Source organism: Bufo gargarizans, chromosome 9 (genome assembly GCF_014858855.1).
Source record: "Bufo gargarizans isolate SCDJY-AF-19 chromosome 9, ASM1485885v1, whole genome shotgun sequence".
In the NCBI taxonomy this organism is placed as follows: domain Eukaryota; kingdom Metazoa; phylum Chordata; class Amphibia; order Anura; family Bufonidae; genus Bufo; species Bufo gargarizans.
In genome coordinates this window covers 149,301,939-149,321,417 of record NC_058088.1, presented here as the reverse complement: position 1 = coordinate 149,321,417, position 19,479 = coordinate 149,301,939, and the positions used below count along the sequence as shown (strand labels likewise).

Here is a 19,479-nt window from a genome sequence, read left to right as displayed (position 1 = left end):
CACATCCGGTCAATAATACCACCGTCTGCATCAGTTCAGACTGGATCCAGTTGTATTATCTCGGGCAGCCATGACCATGGGGATGCAGTTGGCACACATACGCAGCCACCTCATATCTGCACTGCAGCAATGGCTGTAACCCCTGGATATAAGCAGTGTATAATGTGACTGAAAAATCTATCCAGCCAGCAAAGGAGTCAAGATGGACAATCACAATACATTAGTAAGTGCCTTGTAATAACTGTCTACATGATAAATGCCATTTGCTGAGGTGAGACGACCCCTTTAACCACTTAATGCATAATACTGTACATTTACGGCATCATGCACCCGCAATTGTATGGAGCAGAATGCTGCGGTCAGGACACTCCATACGCGGCTGTGCTGTGAAATCACAGGCCTCCGATCGGTTACCATGGCAACCTGGGCGCTACTGAAGCCTTCCAGGCCTGCCATAGTCATCTGCCTCCTGAACTATGGACGAGGCATAGCTCAGCATAGACAGTGTAAAAACTCTATTCACCCTAATAGATCACTATTAAGGTGAATTGGACAAGGGATCAAAAGATTCCAGTAAAAAAAAAAATTAAAAAAAATTTAAGTTTGAATCCCCCTTTCCCAATTTTACATATAAAAAAATATAAACAATAAAAAGTAAACATGTGAGGTATCGCTGCATCTGAAAATGTCTGAACTATTAAAATATTTTTTTAAATGTCCTGTATGGTGAACGCCATATCGAAAAAAATATGAAAAACATGCGATTTGCTATTTATTTTGTCATCTTGTCCCCCCCCCCCCCAAAAAAATTGAATAACAGTTATCAAAAAGTCATACATATCACAAAATAGATACCAGTAAAAACTACAGTTCGTAACACCAAAAAAAAAAGCCATCATACAGCTCTGTAGACTTAAATATATAAAAAAAAGTTATGGCTGTCACACCATGGCGATGCAAAGAAAAAATTGTTTTTTTTTCAAAGGTTTTTATTAAACGAAATAAAAAAACTATATAAGTTTGATATCGCCGCAATCGTATTGAGCCACATGTCATGTTTGCTTATTTAATAATTGATTCTAAGTGCCTTTACATATGTCAGGGTCTAGGTCTGTAAAAACATGTCATTTTTAGTGCATAGTGAACACTGTGATGTCAAAACCCCCAAAACCTTGATGGAATTGTGTTTTTTATTTTATTTACCCCACAAAGAATTTGTTAACTGTTTTCCAATATACAACATGGTAAATGAAATGGTGGCATTAAAAAAATGCATCTTGTCCCGAGCAAAAGCCCTCATATGGCTATGTGAACGGGAAAATAAAAAAATTATGAGAAATAAAAAATGTAAAAATAAAAAAGGCCCGAGTTAAACAGCGAATACCTCACAAACTGATTCCAATGCTCAGCCATGCAGATTCTGGACCTTCTAGTTCTTTCTTTATCTTTTCTGGAGTACTGTAATGTAGAGATGACTTTCTTGATGTAAAGCTCCATGGAGTGATACCATGCAGCTCCTTTGACTTTCTCAGCTAATACACTACTCACATGGGCTGAACCAGGGGCAGACCCAAGTACATCACCTAGCTTCTCAAAGGGTACAGTCAGGATCGTTAACCCTAACTTATCTATACAAAGCTATACTGGGTAGTACAATACATCAGAACATTAAATAACAAACAATTGCGCAAGTACTCTATGTTGGGGTAATGCACAAGATGTATACTACAAAAGCTAATCTATCTGTTCCTTTAACAAATTATTTTTTTACTCTGCTATTCATTTCCTTGATGTCTTCTTACTGAAAAAGGGATCAAGTTCTTGGGTCTTGTTCACTTACATTCCAGAGTGTAGAATTTCTATCAAACATTACATTCTTCTGCCAGGCACCTTACATAGTAAAGAACTGTTAGTTAAGGTATAGCGAACAAGAAAAACTTACAATAGTATTATTGCATTATAGAACAGTTGACCTGCCCAGTGTGACCTCCCTTCACTATTTGACATAAGCAAAGATTCTTTTGGAGACTAGAAAGATACTGGAAAGGCATCTCTAGCAGAGAAATTTAGCAAATTGACATTCGTTTTGGGTGCGAATATTCGGATCGCGAAGATTTAGAATATAGTGCTATATATTTGTATTCGCAAATATTCTAGATTTTTTTTTCCATCTGAATCCTTGATCCCTCCCTGGTTCTTGCTTGTGGGCCAATGAGAAGGCTGCAATGTCTTTGTCTGAGCTTAGCAACATCCCTAGCAACCAATAGGAAAGTTGCCTCCCCCTTACTATATAAGAACCTCCCCAGCAGCCATTTTCTGTAGTTTTATGGAGTTCTGAGAGAGACAGCAGTGTCATCGCTGTGCTCTGTGCTTTGCTGTGTCATTACATTAAATAGATAGATAGATAGCTTATATATATAATACAGATAGTTAGTGGGAGATAGTCAGTGTAGGTTAGATCCTATTCTGCGGATCCGTCATCCGGAGAACGTTATATATATATTTTTTAAATCCGACACTAATACATTCCTATGCAAAAAAATGACGGATTCGGCATTCAGACAAGTCTTCGTTTTTTTGGGGGTTGGAGATAAAACCGCAGCATGCTGCGGTTTTATCTCCGTCCTGAACAGTCAAAAAAACTGAACTGAAGACATCCTGATGTATCCTGAACGGATTACTCTCCATTCAGAATGCATGGAGATGAAACTGATCAGTTCTTTTCCGGTACAGAGCCCCTAGGACGGAACTCAATGCCAGAAAAGAAAAACGCTAGTGTGAAAGTACCCTTACACTTTTTGTGATGCAAGGTAACAAAAGATAGCTGTTTTGGCACAGTTTTTATTTTTCATTATTTACAATATTTATCTGACAGGTTAGATCATGTGGTATTTTTATAGAGAAGGTTGTTACGGAAGAGACAATACCAAATATGTATTTTTTGGTTGTTTGTTTACATAATAAATCATTTTTGAAAAAAAAGATTTTTTAGTGTCTTTATATTCTGAAAGCCACTGATGATGGTTTGATTGGTACTATTTTAGGGTGAATATGACTTTTTGATCGCTTGCTATTACACTTTTTGTGATGTAAGGTGGCAAAAAATGACTTTTTTGACACACTTTTTATTAATTTTTTTTTTTACTGTGTTCACCTGAGGGGTTAGGTCATGTAATATTTTTATACAGCAGGTTCTTACGAACGTGTTGATACCCAATATGTACACTTTTTTAAATTTATTTAAGTTTTACACAATAACATCTCCATATTCTGCGAGCCATAGTTCATTTTTATTTTTTGGGGCGATTGTCCTAGGTAGGGTCTCAGTAACAGCCGGACCCGTGCTGTGGATCGGGCGGGTGCACATTCTCCTACGTACATGTACGTGATTTTGCAGGAAGATAACTGTTAATAACCCCATTACTAAAAACATCTCTTGACCCATACAACATTGCTAACTATAACTATTCATCTTCCACTAATCTTCCCTTTATCGCTGAACTCCTGGAACATTTGTCTACTCTCCAGCTTTCTCTCTGCTAACTTTCCTTTTTGACCCCTTATAATCTGGTTTCTGCCCTCTACTGAAACTGCCCTTACTAAAGTCTCAACTGACGCCCTGATGGCTAAATCTAACAGTAACTACTCTTATGGAGACCACAGCTCTTTCACTCTATTCACCTTAACAATACTACTCTCGCTTGGTTTTCTACATTGAACAGTCCATGGGGAACGGCAGACGAGCCACATTGTGACACATATTTACAAAGACACCACACTTAAAACAAAAACCATACATCATATACAGTTGTGTTCAAAATAATAGCAGTGTGTTTAATTTTTTTTATAAAGTTCAAAATCCTTCTAATAGCTTTTATTTCCAGACACACAAATGCATTGGGAACACTACACATTCTATTCCAAATAAAACATGAAGAAAAATATATGAAATTTGTGTTGTTCCTCTAAAAAAATATAAGAAAAGTGAATATTAGACGGTTCAAAAAATATTCTTCTTTACAAACTCAAACATTCACTATATAAACTTAAAAATGTTTGAAGATTTAGCTTTCCTTTGAATCACTTAACTAATATTTAGTTGTATAACCATTGTTTCTGAGAACTGCTGTACATCTGTCTGTACTTCTGGCACCTGTGAACAGGTGTTCCAGCCCAGGATGATTGGACTACATTCCACAGTTCTTCTCTATTTCTTGGTTTTGCCTCAGAAACTGCATTTTTGATGTCATCCCACAAGTGTTCTATTGGATTAAGATCTGGGGATTGGGCTGACCACTCCATAACGTCAATTTTGTTGGTCTGGAACCATAATGTTACACGTTTACTTGTGTGTTTGAGGTCGTTGTCTTGTTGGAACACCCATTTCAAGGGCATTTCCTCTTCGGGATAAGGCTGCATGACCTCTTCAAGTATTCTGATGTATTCAAACTGATCAATGACCCCTGGTATGCTATAAATAGGCCGAACTCCGTAGTATGAGAAACATCCCCATATCATGATGCTTGCGCCACCATGCTTCACTGTCTTCACAGTGTACTGTGGCTTGAATTCAGTTTTTGGGGGTCGTCTGACAAACTGTCTCTAGACCCAAAAAGAACAATCTTACTTTCATCAGTCAATGTGCTCTTTGGCAAATTGTAACCTCTTCAGCACGTCTTTTTTATTTATTTATTTATTGAGCATTACAAGGATAGAACAGTGGAGGAAAATTACAAGTCTCCACTGTCCATGTACAGGTCATGAACAGAATACAGGTCTGTCAAGCACATAACATGTTATGCAGTATAACCATTGCGGCAGGTCAGTAAAAAAGAAGACAACTGGAGAAGGCAGTTATAAATCTTCACCATTGGTGCCATAGCACCGCAGTAGATCTCATCCGAGACGGGCCATAGTAGGCATGATAGTTCACGCTGTTGTACTCTAAAAAGAGGAGGTAATAGGAAGGAGCTGGGTATAGTGACATCGCAGAAACAAGGTCACTAGGTCTGCAAGACAGTTTGTCTAATATCCTCTAAAGGAGCCCCATTGATTCCAAATCTGGAGAAATTTGTGGTGAGATCTCAATTTCCACGAGGACAACTCTTCCAGACGGTATATCTGGTCGATTTTCTGAAACCATTGTTCCATGGAAGGAACATCAGTAAATAACCAGAGTAATCAGCAATTTGGCAGCATTCAATAGATGTTTAAAGAGTGCTAGATTAGGAGGAGAGGGGTCACAGCACATCTTTTTTTCAACAGTGGGATTTTGCGGGGGGTTCTTGCAGATAGGTTGGCTTCACATAGGCGTCTTCTAATTGTAACAGTACTCACAGGTATGAGCCATTTTGGCTATTCTTCTATCCATTCGAATGGTAGTTTTTCGCTTTCTTCCACGTCTTTCAGGTTTTGGTTGCCATTTTAAAGCATTTGCGATCATTTTAGCTGAGCAGCCTATCATTTTCTGCACTTCTTCTATGTTTTCCCCTCTCTAATCAACTTTTTAATTAAGGTACGCTGTTCTTCTGAACAATGTCTGGAAAGACCAATTTCCCTCAGAATTTCAGAGAGAAATGCACTGTAACCAGCATGTAAAACATTTGCTGCCTTCCTTCCTTAAATAAGGGCAATAATTGGCACCTGTTTTTCAAAGAATGAATGACCTCACTCATTGAACTTGACACTGCTATGAATTATTCATTATTTTGTAAAAGCCCCTTTCAATAAGTGATTGAATTACAGATAATCAGCAGCATGCATGTCATGACTGTTGGGTCTGTTGGGTTTCTATTACTCTACTACACCTGCTAGTAAATTATTTGCCATGTAGAAATATAATTTCTACCAAAAACAGTGACCGATCAGGTTAGTGATGTCTGACTGATATTATTTTGATCACAACTGTATGTCCTATGTTTCTAACATCATATCCTCTCTTTATCTGAAATTTAATCTTCTTACCACTATCTGCTACCCTACCTAAACCTGACATTCCCATTTCCATGTGATCCTATCATAACTTCTAGGCAGCACACTCCCCTTTTTGGGGTTATATTTGACTAAAAATCTTTCCTTCAACCCTGTATTCAATCACTTGAACACTCATGCCACCTGTACATTCACTGGCCAGGTTTTTACAATTTCTGTCTACCATAGACTTGTAAAGAGTTTCAATGCAAGCATATGGGAATGTCTAAGCAGCTTTTACAGACATAAACAAGTCTTCAGATGTAAACAACAAAGCAGAAACAATAGACGTCAAAAGTCCAAAGATCATTGTATCTGTTTTTTATATCCTACAAATCTTTGCATAGGTAGAAAGTCATAAAGTCTCTCAGTATTAGCTGGCTGTGCATTACCCCTTTCCACGATGCATTGTGCTATAGTGTAATAACGTGTAATAACAGTGCAAATGAATAGGATATATTACAATAAACATATAAATGCAGTTTATATATATATATATATATATATATATATATATGCCACAGTATAAGAAGAGCACTAAACAGTATAAATCACACATGTACACCTTTGGAGGAATTTATTTTTATGATTGCATTTAACTTATTTTTGGCTAGAAATCATATTTTCAATTGACTTTTATTAAAAATATTCAGCCTTTCTCTCACAAAGGGTTAAATGTTTTTCTAACTGTATGACTGGTACTTTTACTTTCACTTTGGGTCATCTAATAAGTATCACGGCTGAGGATGGGGAAAACCCTCAGCCGTGTGATGCCATGAGATGTTAGTGGCTGCTCGGCCAGGACAACAGAATAAGGGAGCAGGTCACCTCCTATCGCATCCCTAATCCGACCCTGACTCCTAGCTGCATGAGCCGACCTTGATGGTAGGAGGGCTCATGCTCAGGAACCTCGGATCCCTACTCACCCTCTGCCAATCCCTGAACTAGGAGCTGGGTAGACCACCTGTTCCTCCTGGATGCGTAGAAACAGGAGTCTAAACTGGCCGAGCTGCAATGGGATATAACCATAAACAGACTATGGATATGGCAGGAGAGTGAAAGACTTCCACCTCTACCTGCCACAGACACACTGACTGGATCCCTGGACACAAGTGCTGGCTGTCCACACACAAACATAAAAGGACACAGCACACATAAACACCACATAGACATAAACTTAACATCACATAAACATATAGTATCACAATTTATGACCACAAGGGTGGCCCTCACTGGCAGATGGTATATGGGACCAGGAGAGTGCCTCCAGCTTACTACAAGGCTGGAGTACCCCCAGACATCAGGTCGTAACTGAGGTTAAATAGCCCATGTAGCCACACCCACGCAGACACACCCAGTGCTCACAGACTAGGAAGGGAATTAACCCTTCTCACACCAGGGAATGAAAGACAGCAACTAAAAGGGGAATACACACAATAAACCCCGTGCACACCAGACAAGGAAAGTGCACACATAAACACACGTTGCCAAAGACAACCGCATGCATGGACAGCGAGTCGCCCAGCAACCAGCTCAGGCTGCTCCACTGCCCAACAACCACAAGTTGCCAGCGGCAACCACACGTGAGGCAAGATACTAGCCCTCACCTGTGGTTGACAACAATACCAGACCGCGGGCAAATGCATGTGGCTCCCAAGGAGTCACGACCATGACCATGGTCATGACAATAAGCCTTATCTCTCTACTGAGAGGTCATAAACATTTATTTAAGCCAAATTCTTCTCAGTAAGATTAGGATTAACCTTTAACCCCTAAGGACACAGCCTTTTTACACCTTAGGACCAGGCAATTTTTTGCAAATCTGACCAGAGTCACTTTAAGTGCTGATAACTTTAAAACGCTTTGACTTATCCAGGCCGTTCTGAGACTGTTTTTTCGTCACATATTGTACTTCATGACACTGTTAAAATGAAGTAAAAAAAAATTTTTTTTTTGCACCAAAAAATACCTAATTTAACAAAAATTTTGAAAAATTAGCAAATTTCAAAGTTTCAGTTTCTCTACTTCTGTAATACATAGTAATACCCCTAAAAATTGTGATGCCTTTACATTCCCCATATGTCTACTTCATGTTTGAATTATTTTGGGAATGATATTTTATTTTTTGGGGATGTTACAAGGCTTAGAAGTTTAGAAGCAAATCTTGAAATGTTTCAGAAATTTACAAAAACCCAATTTTTAGGGACCCCTACAGCTCTGAAGTCACTTTGCGAGGCTTACATAATAGAAACCACCCAAAAATGACCCCATTCTATAAACTACACCCCTCAAGGTATTTAAAACTGATTTTCCAAACTTCGTTAACCCTTTAGGTGTTGCACAAGAGTTATTGGCAAATGGGGATGAAATTTGAAAATTTCATTTATTTGCCTAATTTTCCATTTTAACCAATTTTTTCCACTAACAAAGCAAGGGTTAACAGCCAAACAAGACCGTATCTTTATTGCCCTGACTCTGCCGTTTACAGAAACACCCCATACGTGGCCGTAAACTACTGTACGGCCACACAGCGGGGCGTAGAGTGAAAGGTGCGCCATATGGTTTTGGGAAGGCAGGTTTTGCTGGACTGGTTTTTTGACACCATGTCCCGTTTGAAGCCCCCTGATGCAACCCTAGAGTAGAAACTCCATAAAAGTGACCCCATCTAAGAAACTAAACCCCTCAAGGTATTCAAAACTGATTTTACAAACTTCATTAACCCTTTAGGCGTTGCACAAGAGTTATTGGCAAATGGGGATGAAATTTGAGAATTTCATTTTTTTGCCTAATTTTCCATTTTAACCCATTTTTCCACGAACAAAGCAAGGGTTAACAGCCAAACAAGACTGTATCTTTATTGCCCTGACTCTGCCGTTTACAGAAACACCCCATATGTGGCCGTAAACTACTGTACGGCCACACAGCGGGGCGTAGAGTGAAAGGTGCGCCATATGGTTTTTGGAAGGCAGGTTTTGCTGGACTGGTTTTTTGACACCATGTCCCATTTGAAGCTCCCCTGATGCAACCCTAGAGTAGAAACTCCATAAAAGTGACCCCATCTAAGAAACTACACCCCCTAAGGTATTCAAAACTGATTTTACAAAGTTTGTTAACCCTTTAGGTGTTGCACAAGATTTAATGGAAAATAGAGATACAATTTCACAATTTCACTTTTTTGGCAGATTTTCCATTTTAATATTTTTTTTCCAGTTACAAAGCAACAAAACTCATTATTTATGGCCCTGATTCTGTAGTTTACAGAAACACCCCATATTTGGTCGTAAACTGCTGTACGGGCACACGACAGGGCGCAGAAGGAAAGGAATGCCATACGGTTTTTGGAAGGCAGATTTTGCTGGACTGGTTTTATTGACACCATGTCCCATTTGAAGCCCCCCTGATGCACCCCTAGAGTAGAAACTCCAAAAAAGTGACCCCATTTTAGAAACTACGGGATAAGGTGGCAGTTTTGTTGGTACTAGTTTAGGGTACATATGATTTTTGGTTGCTCTATATTACACTTTTTGTGCGGTTATTTACAACATTCATCTGACAGGTTAGATCATGTGGTAATTTTATAGAGCAGGTTGTCACGGACGCGGCGATACCTAATATGTATACAATTTTTTTTATTTATGTAAGTTTTACACAATGAATTAATTTTTAAAACAAAAAAAAGTTTTAGTGTCTCCATACTCTAAGAGCCATAGTTTTTTCAGTTTTTGGGCGATTATCTTAAGTAGGGTCTCATTTTTTGCGGGATGAGATTACGGTTTTATTGGCACTATTTTGGGGGGCATATGACTTTTTGATCGCTTGCTGTTACACTTTTTGTGAAGTAAGATGACAAAAAATTGCTTTTTTTACACCGTTTTTTTTTTTTTTTTTACGGTGGTCACCTGAGGGGTTAGGTCATGTGATATTTTTATATAGCCGGTCGATACGGACGCGGCGATACATAATATGTATACTTTCTTTTATTTATGTAAGTTTTACACAATGATTTCCTTTTTGAAACAAAAAAAATCATGTTTTGGGGCGATTATCTTGGGTAGGGTATGATTTTTGCGGGATGAGATGACGGTTTGATTGTTACAATTTTGGCAAACATACAACTTTTTTGATCACTTTTATTACCTTTTTTGGGAAGTAAGGTGGGCAAAATTTCAATTTCATCATAGTTTTTAATTTTTTATTTTTATGGCGTTCACCGTTTGGGTAAAGTAACATGACCGTTTTATAGATCAGGTTGTTACGGACACGGCGATACCAAAGATGTGTAGGGAATTTCATTTTTTTTTATTTTTAATCAGTGATAGATGTGTTTTTTGATTTTTACTTTATTTTCACTTTTTTTCACTTTCTTTTTGACCCAGACCCACTTGGTTCTTGAAGATCCAGTGGGTCTGATGTCTGTATAATACAGTACAGTACAATATAAGTACTGTACTGTATTTTACACTTTGTCTGAACAGATCTATGCCTTTCAGCACAGATCTGTTCAGCACCATGGACAGCAGGACGCCTGAGAAGGCGTCCTGTTGCCATGGGAACCTTCCCCGTCTGCTCAGTAGTGGTCAGAACTGCGCAGACAGGGAAGGGTTAAGGTCGGGGCTTCGGGGGGCTGCCTGGGAGCTCTCTCCCTCTCCATTCGGGGGCTGCAAAGGCACAGCAGCCCCCCGATGGGAGAGGGAGGGAGCTCCCTGCGCTGTTAACCTTTTCCATACAGCGGTCCGTACGGACCGCGGTATGGAAAGGGTTAAACGGCTGACATCGCAGCACAGATGTCAGACGTTTATACCAGGGTGCCAGCAATGTGCTGGCACCCTGGTATACCCACTAGACGCCAACGATTATTCAAGGGGAGGCGGGCGGGGGATCGCGATCCCGCCTGCCGCACTGCCCTCCTCCCGCACCGCCCGCAACCCTCCCCCTGCACCTCCCACCGGGCAAAAATCACTCAGGGGTGCAGGGGGGGGGGGGTACAGATGTATTTTAGGAGTACTAAAGTTTCTGATCCCCGCGGTCAGGGACCGCGGGGATCAGAAACTACAGAAATCGCAGCAAACCGCAGGTCTGAATTAACCTGTGGTTTGCCGCGATCGCCGACATGGGGGGGTCACGGGACCCCCCCGCGCATTTAGCATAGGTGCCTGCTCAATGATTTGAGCAGGCACCGGGTTCCGATCACTGCCAGCCGCACGGCAGTGATCGGAAATACACAGGGCGTACATGTACGCCCTGTGTCCTTAAGTACCAGGGCACAAGGGCGTACCTGTACGCCCTATGTCCTTAAGAGGTTAATGATTGTTTATAATGTCAGGGAACAGAGATAAGGAATCCATATGCTCCCCAGATGACAGAAAAGACAAAAAATCCACATGCAGAAAGTAGAGCATATCAGCTCTGTACAGAGAAAGGATTCCATATTGTTAATAAAGACCAACTGAAAAAAGATTTTTAGCTCAAAACAAGCATAAGACAATAATTGGAGAAAAAAAATGGCCCCAAAGGTGTACATAGCCTTTAACCTTTCAAAGTACAATAATGTTGTGAGTGGATGGCTTTGCATAGTACCAATGAGGGCAAATGTCAGTCGTCCAAAGTACCCTTGACCCAGGGCACTAAATACACTCAAAACATCTCCACAATCTGCCCTTCTCCTACTGAAGAAACAGCAAATACTTACTTTTGCCCTGATCCATTTTTGTCTTGATTATTGTTACTCGTTACTAATTGGTCCTGCCCTCACTAAACTGTTCCCTTTCCAGTATATCCTAAATACAACAGCCTGGCTCATCTGTGTGTCCAATTTAGTTTGTGTCACTGCACTGGCTTACCATCCACTATAAAATACAATTAAACTTATCATTCTCAGCCCAAAATCTTTCCTAAGTGATGCACCAATCCAATCTGCTCCATTTGCCTACCACTCTACCCATGTTCCATATTCTGTCACTGATCTATGACTAACCTCTACCATCATTCGAACCTCTAGATATTGTCTTCAAGACTTTTCTTGTGCTACCCTTGACAACCCGATTAATTACCAACATTCACAATTTTAGGTGTCCTAAAAACACATCTTTTTAGATAGGCCTGTCACATTCCATAATATAATTCTTCTCCGTTTACCACCAACCATCTTTATTATTCCTCAGAACCTGATTACTTCATCCAGCAGTAACCCCCATATTCCATGCACTCAAACGCATTAGATACTTGTGCAAATACAGATACTGGCTGGTAGCTGGCTCATGGCTGGAACATTATATAAAATAAACGCTATTGCATTTTGCGTCACTCTTATTTCCTCGTAGATTGCAAGCAAAGATTTATCAGCTTGGGCTGGAATTTTATGGTAAGACAAAGTTGATCACTGTACCGTGAAGCTGTTGTTAATGTTCTTAGTGCTAGTCTCAGCCACACTGGCATCTGAAAGGTCAACTTCATCAAATATCAGAGACTGCAGTAAAAAAAAAAAATGGTTATGGAACAATTTTCAGCAGTAATTTTCATCAGCAATAGCTTACTCCCAAATCTGTTACAATCATACAACGAATGGTTACACCTGTGCAACTATTGTTCTATAAAAATTTTATTTTGCATATTGCAGTAATAACTTAGTACTACTAAATTCTGGATGTACAGATCAATTTTCAAGTAAGCAATATCTAGATTTACACACAAATGGAAACACTAATTGCTAAATCTAAATCGGGTGCTTAGAGTTCAATGGCAGAACATGAAAAAGGAAAAAAACCTGAGAGGAACATTGCAAAATATCATAGTTTAGGCATTGAAATGAGTGGATATATTAGTCCTATTCAAATGTATGCCTGTACAACTGCATAAATATGGCCCTCTGTGTGCGGTTACACTGCGTGTATATCATGGTTTTCGATTGACAAAAATCTATATAACATACAGATATATGGAAAATTGCAGTAGACTACACTTTTGCATACAGTCAAAGAAAAAGTACACTGATGTATACTATACACCCAAAACTAGACTCAGAACAGCATAAATTATAGAACTACAAAATCTTTTATTGGACATACACTTGTATAAAACATAGAAATCCGTATACATAAGCAGCATTAAATCACACAGGATGATCTCCACAGGTCTGTCACAGGTCTGGATCCAGGACTGCTTGGTCTGTATTGACCTTTACTGCATGTATTTCCCCTATGTCATTTTTTAGTTGAGGACTATGCACCTTATATATATTGACTGAGGGCTGCGATTGATTACTTTTCCTCACAGCTTGGGAATTCTTATTGCATATCTATATGTAATATAATGTGACAGACCTGTGGAGATCATCCTGTGTGATTTAATGCTGCTTATGTATATGGATTTCTATGTTTTATACAAGTGTATGTCCAATAAAAGATTTTGTATTTCTATAATTTATGCTGTTCTGAGTCTAGTTTTGGGTAAATACTTGTAGTTAGTCTGGACAGCAACAATAACCGGGCGTTTATTCGCTTTGCGATTTGGGTGTGTATTACTGATGTATACTAGACAGACATTTGTGATAAAAACCTCTCATTTGACGTATGTTTGGCTAATATGTCTGTGGACACTTAACAGTTTGTTGCACTGTGCTTTTATGTCTTCATGCCTGAGGCTCTTAAAAAGCTTATAGTCCAGACCATTATATTAACATTTGCACACGTTTTCAGAGGTTATTAATATCTGCAATTGTAAATGGGAAAGGGTGCCATGATGTTGGACACATTAATATAGAGACAGCACTTAGAGGGAGATTTATCATTACTGCTATAGAGGTTTGGTTGCCATTAGCAACCAATTAGATTCCACCATTCATTTTTCAGAAGTCCTTTGGGAAATGAAAGGTGTAATCTGATTGGAAGTTATTGGTAACTAAGCCAGTTTTCCTTTATACCAGTTTTGATAAATCCCCCTCTTAGTCTCTCTAGCTTTTCTCCCAGTAACATAATTTATAGGCCAAGATCCAATGTTTACTTTAAGGTCATCATTGTCTGATTGGGGGTGTCCAACAACGGGGCCCCTGCCAAACAGCTGTTTGAGAAAGAACAGGCTCCTCTGGTATTAAAATGTTGGAAAACCCTTGCAAAGACTTCTAAGAAATGATTTTACTATTATTATCCATCTAAAATTGAAAACAGTTGTAGAGTTTGCCACCTTTGAATCCTTGGCGTAGTACAATGTTCGTCCTCTGAGCTTGAAATAGCGTCTCTTCCATCTTTGAAATGAACTGGTCTGTTTCAGCAGAATTCCTTCCTTTACACTTTTCTGCAAAAAGACATTACAAAATCACTATACAATTAGAGGTGAAATCTCCAAATTGCACCTTTTTGTTTGCAGATTTTCCATTTCAATCAATTTTTCCAGTACCACAGCACCGGTTAATAGCCAAAGAAACCTCATTAGTTATTACCCTGATTTTACAGTTTACAAAAACACCCTATATGTGGTCGTAAACTGCTGTATGGGTACACAACAGGGTTCAGAAAGGAAGGAACACCATATGGTTTTTGGACCATATTTTGCTGGAATGGTTTTTGAGCAATCTGCAGAACCACGGGGTGGTGCTTTTCTACATCGGGTTGCAGCTAAAAGTCTACCACCACTACGTGTGGCAGTTTTAGTTAGCCCCCTGTACTGTGTGAATATCCCATGCAGTTTTTGTCACTGTACTCAATGCACTGTACTCAATATGCAGTTTAATTCAACACATTGTATTACATTATTATACCATGCAGTTTCTGCATCAATATACCAGTTTCATTCAATCCATGGTATGGCATTAATATACTAATGATAAATTGTCAATGCCAGTGTGCAGAGTGTTTGTAGAAATGGAGGTACATATCATTGTGCCTCTGTAAATTATAGAAAAGACACTTCCAGTAATAATCTATGTACCAAACCTGTGATTTTTCATTTATAGACCTCATGATAAAATGGTAAATGACAGAGAAAACTAAAAGACCCATGCCTCGTCATCCGCAAGTCAGAATGTGGTTAGCTGTAGAAGTGCAAACAGCAGTAGCAGCAAAGTTGGCTCCACACATCCGGACAATAGTAATAGCAGTATTAGGCCACAATTCTTCTTAGTTTCTGGTAGGTCGCAGATTATTATTAAGGACAAAGAGGATGATATTGTGGACTGGATGGCTCGCTCATCCTCTCTGTCGCTGCAGTATGATGTCAATGTCACCACTGACACCATGCCTTTGAGCCAGGGGTCACAGAATTCCTCCTGCTCTTCCTACTTGTAGCCCCAGAGAAGACTTTCTATTGCATCATGTTTGTTTTCACTGCCCCTAGTGGAAAGCCTTCTTTTATCCTAAGAAGATTCTCGCTGTTGATGACTTGTGTGAGAGCAGTCAGTGTTTTGACTGCCATCAGGAGGATGTTCAGGCAGAGGTGGGGGTGTTGGTGCTAGTAGTGGCACCTGTAGACACAGTGGTGGCAATAAAAACAGTAGTAGTGACATTGACATTCTGGGCAAATACAGAGCAGAAAATGGGGAGGGAGACAAGCAGTCCACAATGACACATCATAGTCCAATAAAAGTGTTTGGGAGAATGAGGACTATGACAATGATTGTGTGTTAGGGATATATCAGGATACAATTAAGGTGCAAATTACACCAGCCAGGACACTCGCATGAAGAGTAAGAATCTTCTTTATTGAGATTTTTCTTTTTGTATCAATAAAATAACAAAACAACGCGTTTTGGGGGGTACTAAAGCCCCCTTCATCAGGTTTAAAAGACTCAATGCTTTTTAACCTGATGAAGGGGGCTTTAGTACCCACGAAACACGTTGTTTTGTTGTTTTATTGATACAAAAAGAAAAAAACTCAAGAAAGAAGAAGATTCTTATTCTTCATGCGAGTGTCCTGGCCAGTGTAATTTGCGTCTTAATTGTATCCTGATATATCCCTACTAGATTGTCCTTAGAGAGGATTGGGCATCCTCTCCGGAACCTTTGGATACCACGGCAGCATAAACTGACAAGTAGACGCACGTGTTCGCACAAATTTACTAAACTCACAGTGAATTGTGCCTATTGATAGCACAACTCTTTAAGGTGAGCCTCAATTTTTTAGTTCTATCAACCAGTCATATCTAACTGGAACATACTACACTATGGTGCGCCGCTTTCTTTATGCTTTTCTAGCCACTGTACGCCTATACATATAAACAATGATTGTGTGTTGGCCAGGACCTGGGAGCCAGATCAGGATGTTGAGAAGCAAGTGGAGGAGTGTAGTGTCTGTGGTGGCAATAAAGAGTGAAGGCAAGGTACAGCCAAAATCTGCAAAAAAAAAGTGCCAGGTCCAGATCTTCTATTGTGGTCAACTCAGAAACTGTAGAGCCACTAACGTAGGTGCTGGCGGAAACCCTGATCAAATTAGGGCCCGCAATCTTTGGCAGTCGGTAGCACCTGTGCTATCCCAGGGTATGACTCTCTCCTGGCCGCCACAACATTCACCCAGTGTGCCGTCATGGAAATGTAGCGTCCTTGGCCGAATGCACTTGTCCATGTGTCTGCGGTTAAGTGAACCTTCCCAGCAACTGCGTTGGTCAGGACACGTGTGATGTTACAGGACACATGTTGGTGTAAGACAGGCATAACACACCTTGTAAAATAGTGTCAGTTGGGGATTGCGTAACGCGGGACGGCTGCCAACATCAGGCTGCGGAAGGCCTGTGTCCACAAGCATAAATGGCAACATTTTCAGGGCCAGCAATTTGGAAAGTTGCGCATTTAGTGCTATGGCCAGCACGTAACATAAAGGAAGAGGAGGCAGTGGTCTGACCCGCAGACTCAGATTGTGGACCCAGGCATTCGGCCCACTTATCACCGTGCTTGGATGCCATGTGGTGGATTATGCTGGTGGTGGTGTGGTTGCTAGTGTTCACGCCCCGGCTCATTTTGGTACGGCACAGGTTGCAAACTACTATTCTTTTGTCGTCCGCACTTTCCTCAAAAAAGTGCTATACTGTGGAACACCTACCCCTTGGCAAGGGAAGTTTCTGCAAGGAGGTGCTCCGTGGAACAGTTGCGGGCCTGTTTGGTGTGGCCTACCCTCCCCTTTTGCCACCCCACTGCCTCTTCCAGCCTGTTGTGGTGCTGCAGATCCCTCCCCCTCTGTACTGCTGTCCTCGCTCGGCTTTCGACCTTCCCTGGTTGGGTCAGTGACTTAATTGTCCACCACCTCCTCTTCCACTTCCTCACTCTGCTCATCCTCCTTATTTGTTGACACTAATTGCCGTGGACTTATTGGCAACTGTGTCACATCATCATCCACCTCATTAAACAGTAATTGCCGTTCCCCACTGTCATCTTCTTGTGAATGTGGATGCTCAAGAGTTTGGGAATCAGGGCACAAGATCTGCGAGAGAGCCAAATCAAGGAATGGTGCTTAAAAGAGGTCCTCAGAATATCTAAGTGTGGGATCACTTGTTTGCCCAGACTCTCCATGGTGGGAGAAAGACTGGACGGTGCAAGACAGGGTGCTGCTTAACCGACCGGAAGCATTATCTACTGCAATCCGACATACCACCTGGTTGCATTGGTCTGACTTCAAGAGTGGTGTCCTGAGCCTCCCTGCAAACTGGGACATGAAGTTAGGTATCGTGGATGATTGTTTTTCTAGTGCTCTAGCAGAAAGCTCAGTTTCAACGCACCCAGGGCCATGACCTATGCGTGCACCATCAGCATCACGGCCACTTCTCTGTCCCTTACTGCTCGCCTTCTTCATATTAAATGTTATATATGCTTGAAAGTATGTCTCACGTACAGTAGCTTAGGATTTGGAAGTGTATGCGCCCAAAAATTTAAAAAGGTATTTGGGATGTGGAAAAGTCGCACAGGAGATATCCCACAAATAATGTCAATGCTGTCACCAGCGTCTAATAAACAATTACAGGGAATGTCTAAGGTATTTGGGATGAGGAAACGTTATACAGGAGAGGTACCCCCAGTGATGTCACTGTACACTGGATGTCACAGATACATTTTTTAAGCGCACATGTTGCACTGCAGATGTGGCCCTGGTAATGTCACTGTCAGAAAGGGACACAGTCTATTGAAAAAGTACACTGTATGTCACAGATACATTTTTTAAGCGCACGTTACACTGCAGATGAGGCACTGGTAATGTAGTTGTCAGCAGCGGACACCGTCTATTAAAAAAGTACACTGGATGTCACAGATAAAAAAATTTAAGTGCACACATTACACTGCAGATGTGGCCCTGGTAATGTCACTGTCAGAAGCGGACACCGTCTATTGAAAAAGTACACTGTATGTCACAGATACATTTTTTACACTGCAGATGTGGCGCTGGTAATATCACTGTCCACAGCAGACACCGTCTACGGAAAAAGTACACTGTATGTCAAAGATATTTTTGGGATGCGCACACTTTACACAGGAGATGTGGCTCAGCTAATGTCACTGTCCGCAGCGGACACCGTCTACGGGAAAAGTACACTGAATGTCACAGATATTTTTGGGATTCTCACACTTTACACAGGAGATGTGGTGCAGCTAATTTCACTGTCCGCAGCGGACACCGTCTACGGAAAAAGTAAAAGACGTCTTAAATCACTCCCTACACTGTCTGTCCATTCCTCAGCACAGCTCTCCCTGTCTAAGACTGAGCCGAACATGCATCATCGGGTGCTATATAGCACCCGATGACGCGTTACGGCCAGCCAATCACTGTAATGGCAGCAGCCAACATGCCTACGGCATTACAGTGGGGGCAGTACTTACGTGCACGTTTTTTGGCTGCGTAGCAGGCAATAAACGTGCGCGGAGGAGACTCGAGCATTGCACTCGAACACATGTTGTCTTCGGCCAAATACCGCCATTTGCCGAGCATCGAGATGCTCGAGCCGAACTGGTGTTTGGCTGAGCATGCTCAATCAACACTACTAGAGATGACGAATGGATGAAGGGGATGGCAGTTAAAAACTGGCGATAATGCCAGTCGCGGACTTTTAACCCTTCAGATGCTGTGGTCAAATGTGACCACAGCATCTGGATGAGCTAAAACCCAGAAGCGCGCACTTCTGGGTGTGCTCTGGCTCTCCCTGCCAAGGATTGGGGAAGCCGGATGTAGTGGGTGGCAGTCCCTGTCCTCCTGCATGACAGTAGGCTGCAGCACATTAGTTACTATCGAACATAGTATAATTCCTATAGACTCCAATTCTAATGAATTGGAGTATATGAAAGAAGCAATCTAGTGAATGCTTGTTTTAATTCCTTGTTTTAAAAGTTTTTTAAAAATAAAAAAATATAAAAAATTCTAATCCCTGCCAAAAAATAAAAATAAATAAATAAATACATACCATGGTCATTGTTGCATGCAAAAACGCCAGAACTAGTAAAATATTAAAATATCTATACGGAAAATGGTGAAACTGGGAAAAAATGTCAAAATGGCCAATTCAATGTTTTTTCATCACTTCTCCTCCCACAAAGATCCCAA

General features: G+C 40.7%; 1 protein-coding gene across 3 annotated transcripts in view; it reads right to left on the bottom strand.

Annotated features, from left to right (window-relative positions):
• LOC122919463 (diacylglycerol kinase eta-like) overlaps positions 1–19,479 on the bottom strand; it is a 283,154-nt gene that overhangs the window by 141,058 nt on the left and 122,617 nt on the right. For all 3 annotated transcript variants that reach the window (XM_044268513.1, XM_044268514.1, XM_044268515.1), the window contains 2 exons: positions 14,149–14,259; positions 12,356–12,436 (listed from right to left, as the gene is read on the bottom strand). In XM_044268513.1, coding sequence (XP_044124448.1) covers positions 12,356–12,436; positions 14,149–14,259 — 192 coding nt within the window. The remainder of the gene's footprint in view (positions 1–12,355; positions 12,437–14,148; positions 14,260–19,479) is intronic.